Genomic DNA, 18,179 nt, shown 5'->3' on the forward strand with positions numbered 1-18,179 from the left:
CTGGCATCAGAATAGTGTCCCCATACAGTTTACCAACATATCTACTGTGGATAAACAGTGTATGACTAGGATGCATGAGGAGACTCTGCTGATTTATACGACACTTGTATATTGTGTGTGACTGAGTCTGTATATGGAGCAGAACAGAACTTGTATTGGAAAATCGCTGCGGCTGCTACATTGTAGCACTTCATGTACACATTCAAAGACTCAGTCACACACACATATACACGTGTCATATCACATTAATCAGCACAGTCTCCTTGTGTATCCTAGTCACAATGCATTACGAATAAGACACATTTTTGGCCAAAAAGATGCCCAACAGTAGGAGGTTCTCACACCACCTTTTTTGAATCACGGAGCCCTATAGTATCAAAAGTTTTCACAGACCCCTAGAGCAAAAGATTGTTAGAGAATTTCAGAAAAAAAATATTAAATCGAATAAGTTGCGGTTACACAGTTTGTCATCTGTAGGCTCAGTTATGTAGTGAGGGACAGGATTCACTTCTGTTTGTCCACATTTCTTATTATTGGCAGCCACCAACACTGGTTTTGCCTATTATAATGACCATCAATTATTTCAATTGGCCTTAAGGCCCATACACACGGTGAGATTCGGGCTATGCCTGATTTTCACTATCTGACAGGGGCTAGGTCGGCATCGCAAGCACATATTGAGTGTTCTTGCGATACTGACTATGTGCGATTTTGGCTAAGTGTCAATTTTGACTCTCTTCTATAGAGATAGTCAAAATTGACTTGCCTGCACAGTCTATCTAGGCTTGCGATGCTGACTCCGCGGGACAGCGCATTGGCATGAAATCGGGATCGCAAGGTGACTTTACCTTGCGATCTGCACTAACTTTTCTTACGATTTTGACTATATAGTCAAAATCGTAAGAAAATATCTCACCGTGTGTACACACTGGGTGTGGATTATTAGATCTACACTAAAAAGGTCTACAGTCAATAGGTCTACCACTAATAGTAGACATGCATTAGGTCGACAGGGTCAAAAGATCAACATAGAATAGGTAGACAGTGGTGGGAAAGGTTGACAGGGTAATGGTCGACACAAAAAAGTACACAATTTTTGGGTTTTTTTTGTCACTTTTCTGCAACAAACAAACACCGTTATTGTACCGCTTCGCTTGCCATTTTTCGGGCAGTCGTAGTCCACGTAGATGGTAAAGTATGAAAAAGTTGGAAAACCCCCCCAAAACTTGTGTCTACCATGTGTGTCAACTTATGACCCTGTCGACCTTTTACACGTTGACCTTTTCACCTTGTCAAATTAATGCATGTCTACCATTAGTGGTAGACCTATTGACTGTAGACCTTTTTAGTGTAGAGCTATAGTCCGGATACCTCCTGGACCACCAAACCAAGGCATCCATTTTGGGACCCACTGACATAGGCATTATAAAAAGTTTAACAAATGGTATTTAGACATTAGTACAATATAACATAAGTTAAAATAAAATAGATTAAAAAATAAAAAGCTAGCTAAAACTATACATAATTATATATAAAATGATCACATAAAATACAAACAATGGCACACAATATTTGAATCATTATGACACGCCTTGAAGTATAATTACAATGGAATTCTTTATTTGACAGCTCCGCAAACAGAACAGAAAGAGTTTCATGTATCTGAAAAGTAAAAACGGTAATAGACAGACCACATTTTGTTTTATTTTTGCCATGCTGAAACAATTAAAAACAGGAAACAATCAAAGTAAAACAAACAAAATTGATTGTGCTCACAGGGCTAATAAAATAAAAAGGGGTGTAGGGAATTTTAAAAGGAGTGACCAAAATAATAAAAATTAAAAAAAAGTAACAAAAAGTAAAAAAATTAAAATAGTAAATTAAAAACAGGAAGAGATGATAGAAAAACTTCCCAGAGAGAAAGGTCAAGGTTCGGGGGTTACTTGGGAGAAATACATCAAATATTTATAAATCGAAAAAAGTTCAACAATAGCTTCAGATTATACATATTCATTTACCATCTTAAAAATAGTTACATATTTTGCCATAATATTTTCAGTCAAGGTTTTATTTAATTTCTTTTTTTGTTGGGATATTTTTTTTTATATATATATATTTCTTTCAAGGTTTATAATAAAAAGCAACACTTTCATGTACATAAAACTGTACAAAACAAGGCAGCATCACAAGCAGGTAAATTAAATTTTCGTGTTAGCCTCTTTCCATTGGTATATATGTGATTAACGTATCACATTTGCAGACACCTCAACAGGTCAGGAGGCAAAGAGAATCAACACTAAAAATCTAAGAACAGGCTTTGATCAATTTTTTTTAAAACTTTTTTTATTTTTGTTTTTAATACACTCTGTATTCTGTGGGATCTTTTCATTATACTCGGCATTCCAGATCAGACTACTGTGCCAACCGTAGCCACTACAGGCCAGATTTGTCATCACGTAAGATTTTGTAACCTTTGGTTTCGGTCCGACACCCCTCCTCCCATATATAGTATGTGTGTTAATATAGTGCAGACTTCAAATGAAAGTTCTATTTAGGTAGGATTCACCCAACCTCTTTTTTTTTTTTTTTTTAACTATTGCACATACAATTTAAGGAAAGGGGGACATATCGTTGTATAAACCTGGCATGAGAAACATAGGTTCCCCCTATGCCCATTGAAATTTCACCATTTCAGTATCAAACACAAAGCAAAGTAGAGGAGAGCTGCCCCTTTACGCAAGGAAGGTACAAGGACTACTAATATCAGCACTGATGCTTTCCCTAGTTATTTTCTTGCAAATGTCCAAAATGATATCAAAACAACTCAGCATGTCTTAAAGGGTTGGGTATGGAAGGTAGACAGTGGGGATCAGTGGCGGCTCCAGAGTTAGGGTTGCAGCGCAGTCGAAATTTTAAATAGGGGAGCCACAAACTGACTCAGTGGCAGTAGGCGTGGCTCCCCTATTTGAAATTTGGACTGCGCTGCAGCCCCACCAATGTAGCCGCCCCTGGTGGGAATTAATCGGTGGACTTAAGACAGGTATACAGTAAGATCATCAGTGACTATGTCATCTGTCACTATGTAACCTCACTGTGTTGGCACCACCATCAAGACAGGGATAAAATGCTACTTAGTGCATTTTTACGCTAGCTTGGAGCTATGACTTTAAACATGTTCATGTTCATAGGTGGCACTGCACCAGTGACGGGATCCTGGCGCAGCCGGCAAAGTGTGGTCCACATAGAGACTGGTGACAATGACCATCTGACTTCATATCTGCCTGAAATCCACCAATTGATCCTGCTTATTTACTGTACCACACTGTGTGAGGAAAAGCTCATGGTGGTGTTCCATTCGCAGGCATTACACACAGCTTTGCGGCCTAGAGGAGCTGGTAGAGTACCCATAGAGCAAAGTGCTTGTAAAGTTTGGGATAAAAGTTCCCCAGAAAATGGATTCCCCACTTGTATATACACCAATCTACTTATTGAATGCACTGGATCATGTCTATGATGGCTGTGTTGACATGCATGTGATGGGGTGCACAAGTCAAATCAAAACATTGTGTCCTTGAAATCCTGCTATTGTTCCTGCGCCAAGCCTAACATGCCTCTACTCAAAAAGTTTGAATGACGACACATCCGACATCTGTAAATAGCCATTGTCTTGCAATAGGCAGCTGTTATTCCCAGTAATACCCACAGGAAGCCTTATATGAACTCTTCTAATATGGAAACAATGAGAACTTCCATGTTAGCCGCCATATGCAAGTCCCATTTTCCCATCTTGCTCTGCATGCCTTCCTATCAGGGCTTGCTCTAGAGAGGAAGACGTTTATCAGTGTACTATGGCGTAACCACTTCTCTGGCCAAGCCGTTTCTTTGTGGTTTTAAAAAATCTATACCTACCAGTCTCTGCTATTTACCGGTCAAAGTCTTAAGTGTCCAACTGTCTTAATAAGCCGTCAAATTGGGCCACCCGGTCTTCTATACTCTGTGAAATGTTAAGCATAACTGCACCAAAAATAGACTATTGGCAAACACAATCTCTACCATCCTCATTAAAAAAAGCAGCAATAATTATAGGTCAACTTAGGTCCCACTGTCCAATTTTTTTAGGGATGTGGATAACTAAGAATATACCCAGATGGATATGTGTGTTTGTATCATATCACATGAGGGCATGATCTACCACTCATACACACTCTATTCTCCTGCAGGTCTCTGCAGCCCAGCAGGAATAAAGAACTTCAAAAAGAAGAAGGGTTTAATAAGAAGGCAACACATTCCAAATGGGTCGGAGGCTAATGGCGAAAGCAATGGAATGGGCAAGCTACTGTAAGTGGCATGGTGCTGAAAATCCAAAGAGAGCAGGTACATTTTATGAGCTGTAGAGCTGAAAAAGTCATTTTTAAATGATTATTGGTATCCCCAAACAAAGACAATGGGGTCTAGGTACTAAGCATTGGAGAGAGATAAAGTCAACAGAGATAAAGTACCAGTCACTCAGCTCCTAACCGCCATAGTACAGACTGAGTTTGAAAAATGACAGGACCTGGTTAGTTGGTACTTTATCACTCTCCAAGGCTTAGTAAATAGACCCCTATGTTACAGATGCTGGTGTTATTTCCAGGCCTTTATCACCGGTTTCAAGGACTGTGCTCCAAATTGAATGCAAACACAACATTTTGACTCTTAAAGTATACCCCTGTTCTCTACATCCATCGTGGGTAGCCATTTTTTTTTATTGGCATAACCGATATTCATTAAAATGCAGTCTTTTCATTCACTAGGAACTAGTAACATAACTTCCCAGTTAAATTACAAGATTGTGTCCTTCTGAATATTGCATACCACCCAAGTGCTTCAGTTGGGGAATTGGGTCACTGTACATAGCACACAAATAAGGGTTAGTACTGTCAAATCACACTGGGGTGTGTCCAGAATTTGGGTGTCACCTTCACTAAAATCATCCACTCAGTGCCGCATTCTCCTGCGTAGAATACATCAGTGGGACAGACCGCCCGACTCTTCTAGAATCAGGATGAGCTATCATCCTAGGAGGAATGAGCACCCTAGAGGCAAGCACCAGCCCTGTATGTCCCTTGCACAATCTTCCTAAGACTAATTTAATAACAGTGCAATATGCAGAAATGTACTGTAGCCTGTAGAAACAAATCATACCTTTGCCTTCATTCAAGTTTTGTAGCTGTGCTGTACTGGAAAACCTTTGTCTGGAATCTGACCGGTTGCTATGGGTCACAGCCAGTAGCGGTTTCAGAAGTGGGGTTGCAGGGCAGTCCAAAATTCAAATAGGGGAGCCACACCAACTGCCAGTGAGTCCAAGATGGCAATGTTTAGCAGCATTTGGGGTGGCAGTTGGTGTGACTCCCCTATTTTAATTTTCGACTGCCCTGCAACCCCACTTCTGAAACCGCCACTGGTCACAGCACATCTTATAAAATAACCCATTAGTAGATCTTTAGCACAAGATGTGCATAGATACAAACATCCACAATCAATGCAAAACTAGGTGACAAGAGAAGATGCAGATGTTAAATTACACTTACAAGTAGAACAGGTAGGGTGCAAAAATATTACAACATTATAATAATACAGTATCTGGACATCAATACATACTGTACTAATTAAATGCTTCCAATAGTAGAGGCAGTATTGACTATTACAAAGACCATGACCAGCCCTTCTTGGCCAAAACAATATGTATCGGTGATAAATAACATATGTGCTTGGGCTGGGGAAGGGGGAATGACCTTTGCATGACCTTTCAAATTTTAGGTAGTCTCAAGCAATGGAGAAAGAAAGTGGCGTTACCCAAAGCATCCAGCTTCTAAAGATGGGTACACACTAGGCGATGTTCTCGGTGAGTGACATCGCCTAGTGTTTCCCATGGCGGGTATACCCACTGTGCGATATCGCACAGTGACATCATGCCACGGCCGGCCAGAGCATGCAGCTTTGGACGTGGCGTTCACAATGGGCAATATAGTAAACTATATCACTCAGGAAGGGGAAAATGAGCGATATAGTTTACTATATCACTAAGTGTGTATGCACCTTAACTGTCATTTATCTAGCGCAGTCTATGATAGTTGGTTGCTATAGGCAATGTCTCCACTTTCCCTCTCTCCAAGGCTTGATACAGTTCCCCCTCAATAGTGAAACATCAGTTTTTCTTCTTGATATACATAATACTATAAATATCTATTGGAACTCCCCCCCTACAAACCAACCAGAAGCAACATGGCATATAAGTGGCACGATTACCAGCTGACTAGGTCAGACTCATACTCTGCAGAGCGTTAGGTGCAATTTCCAGGTGTAGAGTTGCACTAAGGAAAGAACAAAGTTTTCTCAGCACATCTAGCAGAGTTATGTGCAAATTGGGGCGTATTATACTTAAGAGAAATATACATACAGAACTTAACCTTTCTTCTCTGGTTTTAAGATTTCCTTTCCACCGTATAAAATGGTCAGAAAATAATGCCATGGAACACACCAGCCTACATGCTTTTGTAGCCAAAGTGCCCAACCTGCTTGGACCACTTTGCAGAGTGTAGAAGTAATTAAATTACAATAAATAAAAAGGTTTTCTTGCAACAATAAAAGCTGAAATCAGGCAGACTTAATCATCATTCAAAAGGATTATATTTACAGAAGTCTACATGAAAAGGCCAGTCAAGCTCGAAGCTTACCCTGTATTGATGAGTCGGATATGCAGATAGAATACAGTTTGGTCCCCATCTGGCTGTCCCTTGCAATCACCTGTATTCATTCAGTTGGCACCTTTGGTATATGTTAACCCCCCTCTTTTCGATTAACCTTAGAAAACTATGTGGCCGTCACTTTTCATCAGATGTCATGAGAGAATTAGCAGAACCCCTCAAGAAGCAGTCCTGGACCATGGACCTGAAAGAGACTCTCTCCTCTGGCATTTACCTACCCACTACCGAGTATGGCTCAAGGCTGAGCAGTACTTATTTTTGAGAACTAGCATGCAGTAAACCAAATATATATATATAAAAAAGTTAAATAAAATGTAATATAAAACTTTTTGTTGGCTCGAAGGATAGACCCGTGGACACTTTCAAACACACGGCACCAGATGTGATCACCTTCTTTACCAAGAACACTGCTGGACCCCATTTGACCCTAAGGCAGCAGGTACCCTTTAGTGGATAACTGCGCAGTTGTAAAAGCGAGAGTCCAGCTATGAATTTAGAAGCCCACTTTTAAGTAGATCATTTGGGAAGGTGAGGGAGGAATCAACTATCGTAATGCCTTGATTAAATATCAAAAATATTTCTAGACAAAATTTGTTTATTTAAAATGTAAGATGAAAGTATCTTAGTACCATGTATTTAAAGGTAATTTGGGGGTCTCTGACACATAGATATACTAAAACCAGATACTCAAGTACCTGAACGGAACCTTATGATTTATTTCTGATGGGGAACTCTATAGACTGTTTATGACTCGTCAGTGTCACCGTTGTAACTGGATCTCTCATTTTTTAGTTTTTTTCCTGCAGGAGAGATCTGAAACAAAGCCAAAATGCCAAATGTAAAAATTTCCTCTACCAACAATTTTTTTTTGTTTTGTTTGTTTGTGTTTTTAGAAAAGATCTAAAATGACCGAGCGCTACATTTCAATTTACAACCACAAATTGGAAGCCTTCTACTGCCACTCGTTCACTGCGGAGAGACAGGAACGCTTTCCCACAATGTCAATCGACCTACGTACCGAGGAAAATGAAAGCACCAAGATCACCCTCCTTCAGCATTCTCCCCCCCCACCCCCCCAAAATAAAAAGACAAAAAAACATAATGGCTTATAAAGTCCTCCGTTGCTGTGAAAGATTCTCCTCTTTGAGCGGAGAAACAAAGACGCAATGTAAGTTCCCTTTTTGTTTTTTGCTTTTTGCTTTTATATAAAAACTATATTTGGAGGGGAAAAAAAAAAAAAGTACCCCCACCCCCGATCCCAAATCCAGTTCTGATCTTCATGACAATGAATCACCTACGTAGAGGGTGGTTTGGAATTTTACATAGTAATAGTAAAATAAAGCAAAGAAAAAAATAAAATAAAATGGAAAACCAGCACGAAAATAAAAATAAATACTAAATAGTAATGTAGGCTTAAGCCCAGAAGCAGTTGCATGAACCATAAAGCATTGTATTGTCTTTTAGTCCCTCTCTAGTGTATCTCCTTCATTTAAAAGTTAGCCTGGTTTAGGTCTGTATCTCCCAGTTCTTCCCTTGGTCCTTCAAAGTTCAAACATGCCAAAAAAGGTCAAGTGAATCTCACAGGTATATCTCCCTCTTGGCAGACTGGGAGGAAGGGGTTGTTGCGTGCTGGAAATCAGCGGTTTGGGTTAGTGGGATTTCCTCCATAGGGGAGTCCGTACATGACTCATGGCTGTTACTGGTAAAGGCACTGTAAGTCGGTAACAGCTGGATGTTAGCCATTTTGGTGGTGCTGTTATTGTTGCCTCCGATGCGGTCCTCTGGAATTATGGGGTTCCCATTGCCAATCTGCTCTTGACTCCCCTTGTCTTGGTAAGGCACAAAAGTGGAGAGCTTGAGGGCATTTTTGGGCCTGCGGTTGGGGGATGGCTGGCCGGGCATCCAGCAAGTGTCAGAGTGTCCATATTCTGTACATTCCCGCGTGCAGTTTCCTGTCATGGCTACATCAGGCAGTGGTCTGAGATCTGAGGACAAGCAGAAACTGACATATCAGTTATTTGATTAATACAGGCTTGCAACTGTTCATATACATGGCTACCCTGCCTCACTCTGACAGCTACTTCAGTATCTGTACTTTTTCAGCTAAGAGTCATGCACTATAGAAAACAAGTCAGCTGCAGGACCATAAATTCATATATAAGTGCAATGGGCAACACAACTGCACTGTGACTTATACTAGGCCTATGTGCTGTTGGGGTAACTGCACTTTCATCTATCAAAGTCTTAGTCTGTGCCTAGTCTCACTTACCCTGCACACATCACATGATATGGTCACATGCCTTCCTTTCATCAGCAACACAATCACAGGACACTGCTTTAGTGCTCTTATCTCCTGCTGCACTGACCTGTCTAATGATCTGTTTGGCTACAAGTTCTCTCATAGCCCAATTCAAAATGGAGGACATTTTAGATAATTAGGAGATGGAATACAAAAAGCTTCTCAAAGCACAGATGAACATGCTCCTCTTCTCGTTCTACTGAATGTTGCTGTGACAAAACTTAAAAAGAACAGGAATCTAAAAGATGCAAGGCGGTTTCGTCAGCATATCTATCTCAGGGAAACCTGTGGAACCCTTGCATCTCAGGGAAACCTGTGGCACCTTAGATAGCCTACAGATCTCCGGCTGTTGGTACTTCAAACATGCTCTGTGGAAGTTACTGAGAATTGCATGTCAACCACTGGCAAAGCAATACAAATAACTTTCTACATGATACATTGGAATATGCATAACTGAATTCTTGTACCACCTTTACATATAATGCTGCGAGGGGATGAGGCAGGATATCAACAGTCAGAATACTGACAGCGGAATTCCGCTGCTCAGTACTGAAGTAAGGATTAGGCACTAGGGGGAGGGTTAGGCTGTCGGGGTGGGGAGGTTAGAATTAGGCTGCGGGAGGGGTGGGTTAGGGCTATGGTTAAAACACTTAAGATGCCGCTTTCGGAATCCTGACCGTCAGGATTGTGACTGATTTCATACCCATTGATCAAAGAGATTACATGGAACCCTACTGAATAGGTACACAGTCTAAGTTACAGGTTACTCTATGCCTGGAGAGGGATGTCTACCCATCGGGTTGACCAGCAGCCATAAAATAGATTAACCTGCTTGAAAAGCTTTATTTGGAAGTTCTGATCTCCTACTGTATGTTTCTCCACAATAAGGTAATGCCCACTTGTGAAGCCCTTGAAATAAACAATGTGTTGCCCTTAACTACTAGTACAATTCATCAAGATGTATGCAAAATATCCTCATTAAAAATAAAAAATTATATAAACTAACTGCTATAGATGTTTCACTTGGGTGTCGTATAATAGATAGACGGTGTCTAGATAGACAGTCAGTAGAAAGAAACCACATGTTAGACATTTAAAAGGTTGACAGGGTCAAAAGGTAGACATGAAAAAAGTAGAGAGTACAAAAGGTCGACAGGGTCAAAAGATAGACAGGGTCAAAAGGTCGCATGAAAATGGTCAACATGAAAAATGTAGACACCATTTTTTTTGCATTTTTGGGGTTTGTGTCCACAGGCATCTAGACATGAATAGAGAAGGTATGAAATAGTCCAAAAACAAGTAAAATTCTGAAAGAACCTGTGTCTACCTTTTGACCCTGTTGACCTTTTGTACTGTCTACCTTTTTCATGTCGACCTTTAGACCCTGTCGACCTAATGTCTGTCTAACACATGGTGTCCATCTATTGACTGTCTAACTAGACACGGTCCATCATCCGGATACCATTTCCCTTATACAACGTATTTAATGCATGTCATACTGTCTACACTGCGGACATATTTCTCCATTAACACATTATCATTCAACAAATCTTTATAAAGTCAACTTGGTGTGTAATGGAAATAAAAAGAAACCACTGTATATAATGTCACCTATATACTGGAAGTTAATTATAGGGGATAACTTGAGTCTTAGCAGATTCCTGCACAGTGACTACACTATTTCTATATAGGAGGGTTTTTTTCTTTTTTAATGAACTTCCAATAAACTACAGATGGCATGGACTTCCCAGTGATGCTGCCCCATGGTTAAGAATGGATTGGAAAATCATTGCTATCCATAGCACAATTAGTTCATCTGTGAAAAGTGTTATATTTATGCAGGTATGGGACTCAGGGTTGACACACAAAAGGTCGAAGCATATTGGTTGACAGTGAGTAGGTCGATGCAGGAAATAGGTCAACACTGCCATTAGGTCGATGTGAACAAGGTCGACATGGAAAGTGGTTGACATGAGTTTATGTTTTTATGGTGTGGTGTTTCTGTAAAGTGACCAGGCACCCCGATTAGTACACCGTGTTCGCTCGCCGTGCTTTGGGCAAGGTGCTGCGCTTGGCACAGGTTACCGTTCCTAATTGTAGTCCACGTGGATCGTAAAGTATGAAAAAGTAAAAAATAAAAAAGGGAAAAACGAAAAACTCAAGTTGAACTAATGGCCGTGTCAACCTATTTCTGGTGTCGACCTAGTCACTGTCGACCTAAGGTATGTTGACCTAAGTACTGTCAACCCAGAGTCCGGATACCATTTATTCTTGCTAATATATATATATATATATATATATATATATATATATATATATATATATTTACCACACTATTCCTTAAAACCGTGACACATGAATTACTAAGGTGCAGTGGCTGATTACAAGCAGGTTAAATGCAGTCTTACAGTTGCCCACTAAAAGAACCTGTGTACTTCATGATATATATATATATATATATATATATATATATATAAATATATATATATATATGCAGTGCCATTCACAGCAATAATCCTGCTCTCTGTTTGGGATTCTGGCTTAAATCCCAGTTTTTGGGTTTATTTTTTCTACCTTTGCTTTGTTAGGATTACGCCACCCACGCTGCATTCAATTTTACCTCCAGCATATGGAAGAGTGGCTTTCACACGAGGGATCAATGATCCCTACAGTATGTGAACAGGGCAGCCCATGCAGCTGGGCTTCCTGACATACTGTAGCACAGTACAGACGTGGACATGAAGTGAATGTAGCTCCTTTTATTGCGTCCACATCGCACATGCATTCGGTGAAAAAAAGGTGACGTGTACTGGCAACTCTTTGTTTCCATAAGGATCAATAATCCAGGGGACGCCTATGTTTGTATATAACAGAGGAAAACAGATGTTGAATGGGAGGATTAGAGCCAAAGTCAATGTAACTGTGTAAAGATTACAACAAACAGAACCAGAAGAAGATTTATACTAATGGACAATAAGTGTTGTGTGAGCCTAGAACCCAGGAGCGTTGATAGATGCTTGGAAAAAGCAGCGTTACCGATAGAATAGCGGCAACGGGGTGAGCGCATCCAGGCCCCTTGGGGGCTCACTGCGCTCGCCACGCTGCGGGCACGGTGGCTTGCTTCCCTCGCCACAGGTTCTATTCTCCCTCTATGGGTGTCGTGGACACCCACAAACGGAGAATCACCTACCTCGCTGGTATTCCGACGGTGGCATTGTACCCGTCGGTATTCCGGCGTTGGTATTGCGACCGCCGGGATCCCAATAGGCGGTATGTTAAACGCATACCGGTTTAAGACACAAAAGCCATGGCTTGTAAATTCTTGTTTGCATGATGTATTGACAAAAAAGAAAGGGAGAAAAGAAATACAGTACAAAATCTACCCGTATGAGAAAAGCGCAAATAAAATACCGGCGCAAAATTAAGCGTAAAAAGATAGCAATGGACTGCGTAATTTCAGGAACATGGCTCTGATCATCCCTTTAGCGGTTTGCTTTCTATACAGATCCACAGACAATTTACTGTGAAGTCTGTTCAGAAGTTGATATTCTGTGATGCAACAAGTGTGAAATGAACTGCGGTTTGATGTAACCGTGTGCAAAGTGTTTGCAAGATACCGAAAGATGACCCTGGCGCCCCGTCAAAGTGTCAAAACAAAGCATTTAATTACTATCCTCGCTGAACAATAAACCCTCCGATTTGGGGACCCTTAAGGTTCACTTATGCATTTTGCTGTTAGACAGCTGGTGCACACTTTCCCCTGAGCTATTAAGAGTCCCATCACTCCCTCCTACTACCCCTCCTCTTTCCACCACTCCACCGTGCATCCCCAGACTCTCTTGTCAGTTTAGAAATTATCTACGGAACGCAGGGATGTTTAGATACAATTAAAAATATAAAATAAATGTATTTTGTATCAGATGTTGCTATTGACTTTACACAGTGACATTTCTACAGTTACGACACAAAAGAAACACTAACACAAGAGCACAATGAAATAACACTACTGTGATTTGCATGGCAAAGAACCAAAATTGCAACGGTTACCGCAAGGGCTATAGATTACTTTAACAGAGCTGGCACCAAGCAAGGGATAGAAGAAAAAGAAAAAAGATGAACAGATGCTCATATCTAAGGGAGATATACATTAACCAATCTAATTATCGTCAATTCCTCTGTGCAACATCCGCATGAATCACAAAATGTAATATGACTGTCATGCAAGTGGGAGGGACAGGTTTCTTGAGTACCGTCCCGTAGGTAACTGGTAAAGTCCCTTCACTATGCCCAAGAAATAAATGCTTAAATGTCACTTCCTGAAATTCTCTCCCTCCATCTTTTCCAGCACATTTTCCCACGGAGGGCCGATTTTTAGGGCTAATGGGTTTTTATTTTCTCTGCTGATCCCGGCATGTTTTATTTCTCTCTCTTACAACCGTAACTGGGTGGGTGTTGGAGAAAGGCAATAAATCATTCTACGGTGGTCTGCGTCCCAAAATATATTTGTAAAACGGGAAAAGGGAGGAGGTACCGTGAACCGTGAACACTAAGGAGGTTTAAAATCAAAATGAATGTGTAGAAACCAATAGCAACTAGAAAAAGAATGCCTGTTTTTAGAAAGAAATACTTATAGCCAGGGTTATAAACTCGCTTATCTGCTCAGTAGTGGATAAAAGTGTCAGACAGACTTAGGAGAAACCAAAGAAAAGAGGCATCTTTATAACACTGACCTGTGCTAAACCGTTGCGATTTTAGAACCAGAAATTCTGCTTCGAGATGAACAAAAGCAAATGGATCACCGTGTGTACAGTAATCACTAAAATCTACTTGTTGTCATATTATTATTTGGATCCCAATTTCAAATAAATGTTAATTTACTGGCTTGTATGGGATGCAATCAATTTGCCAACTGTCGGGATCCAGGCGGTTAGGATACAGACACCCGAATCCCCACAGCCGACAATGTCGACACACAGGGACTATTCCCACGACATCCATAGAGTGAGACTAGAACCTGTGGCGAGAGCAGCGAGCCCACAAGGGGGGCTCTTAGCTCTCGCCCCGCTGCCGGCATTCTGGCGGGCGGGTTGCCGCTGTCGGGATCTTGACAGCCAGCACCCCGCCCGCTGGTAAATAGTACGTAACCCGCTTGTATATGCTTTCCAGCATATACATATGGTTCTGTTCTGTGCACTAAAGCCATGTCTTTATGTAACCAGTTTAATTGGTTTCTTGTGCCGCTTGAATATATCAGAACTTGTCTTGGGACACAGCTGCATCCAAAACAGAATTCCCAACAAGTGTTCTTATCTGCACAGGCATAACTAACTGTGCGTGCGTATACATAGACATGGCTGAAAAGCACAGGGCAAAAACAGCATTAAAATGCTAACTATATTTAGTAAAAGTTGCAGGAAGGCATATACAGTCCAATAAATGACCGTTATCAGAGGGCGGAAAAGCACTTTTTCATGTTGTCCCTACAGCAATATAGAAGTGGATAATGAAGACATGAAAGAGTTGAGTGATAGCACAATAAATATTCTGAATACACCCTGTAGCCTACAGCTCATCCTGATGACAGTTCTCACACGTTAACAACACTAGCATTCACGTCTTCTTACACGGTCACTGAGTAACCTCATGGTGAGCCTAATCCAGATGCAGTCGCACAGCAGCTTTTGTATGCAAATCGGTCAATGTTTGCTTACTGCGCATGCGTCTGAGCCGCGGTGCACACGCGCAGTGAGTGAATTGTGATTGCAATCGCACCAAGGAATTAGTCACAAAGTGAGTGACAGGTAGGCAGCGTTTAGGGGTGGTAATGGGGAGCAGTCGGGTACATGGAGATGTCATGGCCGTTCAGACGGTATTTTATGAGCGTGCATAAATGATCAGTTACGATATTACATGCTACTGGTGAGCCCTCAGCGTCCCAGGAGAGCAGCTCAGCCTGCGCGTCTACAGAGGCACTCAGACTCAGCGACATGCCCCGATGGTACCGATGTATATGCAGTCAGATGGAAACGATGCAGCAGCAGTGGGCGTCCCCTATGCTTGGGTTAGCTTCTGGCCATATTAGCATATAGTCACGATTGCAACAGCAATCACTAGAACACCCACATCTGAATTAGGCCCAATGTTTGGCTGACTAATAAAACACAATGCCTCACTCTACAGTACTCTAGTAGTGCAGCTCTGTCCCCTCCGCTATAAAATCTATTTGGGTTGCCAAAGCCCCTTTGAAGCAACAGGTTAGCTAGCACAATAGACTGCACACCCCTGTCCTCACTAGAACAATTCAAAGTGAGTAGAAGAGGAACAGGAGGTCATTTACCAGAGTCCTTTCTACATCGCCGGTTGCAGTGTCGCCTGCCCTGCGGACTTTAGAACCTTATAATGAGGGAGACCGCAGCCTAATCTTGGCACGTCCCGGGTTAGCGGACTATCGAAATTTTCACCGCTCTTCCCTGTGGCAGTGCACATGTATAAGAAAGAGATAAAGAGAGAGAGAGGACGGCCAGTGAGACAGGTAGAGAAGGCACACGACACACACACATTGTTCCTCACTACAACAGTTCTGCAATGTGTAGTCCCATGTGGGACAAAAATACCCCAAAACTTCATATAACGTGTGTATACAGTTATAACAGAGAAACCTACCTATGGCAACCCTAACATTGTACTAAAGTTATATAGTGAAAACCTCAATGTAATGCCAACGACACAATCTCCGCTATGCACCCAACCAGAGGTTTTAAAATGTCAAATAAAAAAAAAATATATATATTTTTGCTGAATTTTTTTTTTTTTTATTCTAGCAGAAGATGACTTGCACGCTTACCTTTCCTCAGTTGCCTGTATCCCTCTATAAAGATGTAACTCATTACTAGATTACTTTCCTTCAAACACAGGGGAGGCTATCAAGTGTGCTGGGATGTGTAATTCAAATGCAGCTGGAGGGCCGCTTGTTGCCTACCCCTATTCTAACACCTGCAGGAATTGAATCCAACACGGAGGATCATGAATAGGTCAGACACAAGTTGACCAGACAATCCGTGGCTCCGCCAACTCAGATTCTGGCTAGCTATAAAGCACAACGCTGTTGGTGTTCCAAAGTTCTCAAGTTTGTCATGTTTGGAAAATAATCTGCCATGGTTGATGATTACCTCAAACGATTCGTTGGGCTAAGGTATAGATTTAATAAATGCTTGGCGAACACCTTAAACAGTTCAAAAAGTTGAATACACACTCAAATAAAAGCTAAAATCGATAAACGTCCACATGACGATATAATGGATTGAGGATGGAGTGTTCTGAAACCCATGCTTCTGCCCTGTGTACCCTTTGCACAAATGTGCAGAGCTTTGTTGGTCAGTGTTGGTCAATGTTTGTGCAGCGGGATTTTTAATAGATTGTTGCGTTTTCATCAACCTCTGTAGATGTGTTCCGTCCATTTTCTGAATCATTATCCACAGAGACTTTTAACCAATAGTCAAGTAATCTAACATCTGAATTCCTTAGACAGGACTACAAGTCACGGACATTACCCATATACAGCCCCGGCCATCACATAACGCGTATCCAAGAGACTACACATAATTGAGGTATTATTAGTACATCCAACCTATAATTGCTTAGTATGGGATGATACTCTTATCAAGAAGTGTTCTCTTTACTGTTAAGAAACACACAATAGAACGCTTTCCCAAGGACTGGTGATAAGTGGTTGGGCTTGGCGAGTACAAAGTGAGAACCAGGAAGCTTCTACAGTCTAGCAAACCACACAACTACAAAGGAACCGAGATTCTTAAAGTGTATTGTATAATGTTGCTTGCAGCAAGTGGTCTTTGCATGTGCAGTTACATTAGTGGTGTAGTCCACAAGCCGGCCTGCAATCTGAGTGTTTACTTAGAGAGTAGCACAGCAATATAATAATGTGTTCCTTTTACAGCCGCAGTTTCAACGTCTATTGTTTCCCTAATTGACTATTACCAATAGATGGTAGAGTGTACTTCAAATCCTATGCAGGGAATCACAAATACTCTATAGTAAGACAATAACGTTGAGGACACTCCTAATCTATTTTGATAGGCATAACACAGTAAGAATAGAAACAATCCTCTCAACAGGCTGGTCTTGGCCTGGCTTCCTCGCCACATAACCACTTATGGCATTCTCAAGCTAGTCAACATTCAATTTAGCAATCTCTGTTGTAGTGCATCCAGTATTCACCTTTTAAAAACTGTAGCCAATGTAAAGTTATGAATACACAGGGGGAACTATTACACAGATGAGGTAACATATTTTTAACATTTGGTAAGTTAAATCTTACCACTAGTGGCCTGTGTCACCCATCAGCTGCCTTGGTCAGACTCTAAAGGTAAATAATGTCAACTGGAGGTTATAGAGCAGTTCCCCTCCCTATGTCATAGATGTTATAGGCATTACTTAGGTTAATGGTTTGCATAGGCAGAAGTTCCTTCTCATGTGATCGTTGAGAGCCAATGCCCTGTAAGCTGGCAGCTCGATAATGTCACAGTAGGTTTTCTCAATAAGAACAGTATACATGTATCTGCCAGAGCTTGAGCTGTTCATGCTCCTAATAATACTCATAGTATTTAAAACTAACTTCTTGCACCATGTAAATAGCTATACGTTGCATATCTACCAACATTTGGGAGTCAGGAATTTAGATGGGGGCTTGGCTAGGTCATAACAGGTGGAGTTCACCATGCGCCTGATTGGCATTTTTAGCAAATAAAAACAAAACACATGTACTGGAGGAACCTATCAACTCAGGACAAACATCCTAATCGTGAGACAGTCCTCTTAATCCTAACAGGCTGTCTGGTCATGTATCCGATTAATGAGCAGATTTGGCGACGGGCTTTGTTTAATGCATTTTTGGTAGGGATGGCCATCAAATGGTTCCCCATCGATGGTTCCATTGACACTTTACATCAATGGAGGGGAAAACCCCCCATAGAAGGTGAACCACTGATGGTATGAGCAATCGCTGGGCATCAGTGCTCTGAAGGTTGTGGACCAATCAATGTAGAGGGCAGACCAATGAATTTGGTGGACCATAGAGGGGGTGGGGCTACATAGGCCAACAGGGGTTTGGATGAGAA

The 18,179-nt window shown here is 41.3% G+C and overlaps 1 protein-coding gene across 8 annotated transcripts in view; it reads right to left on the reverse strand.

Moving 5' to 3' along the window:
- Positions 1–1,598: 1,598 nt before the first annotated feature.
- The window catches only part of PCDH1 (protocadherin 1), a 375,594-nt gene continuing 359,013 nt past the window's right edge, over positions 1,599–18,179 (reverse strand). For 7 of the 8 annotated variants that reach the window (XM_063928552.1, XM_063928549.1, XM_063928553.1 and 4 more), the window contains one exon: positions 1,599–8,731. In XM_063928552.1, coding sequence (XP_063784622.1) covers positions 8,325–8,731 — 407 coding nt within the window. In that variant the 3' untranslated portion in view covers positions 1,599–8,324. Of the gene's footprint in view, positions 8,732–15,382; positions 15,516–18,179 lie in introns of all 8 variants that reach the window. The other variant, XM_063928554.1, reaches the window with a different exon arrangement.

The sequence above is a fragment of the Pseudophryne corroboree genome, chromosome 6 (assembly GCF_028390025.1).
Source record: "Pseudophryne corroboree isolate aPseCor3 chromosome 6, aPseCor3.hap2, whole genome shotgun sequence".
In the NCBI taxonomy this organism is placed as follows: domain Eukaryota; kingdom Metazoa; phylum Chordata; class Amphibia; order Anura; family Myobatrachidae; genus Pseudophryne; species Pseudophryne corroboree.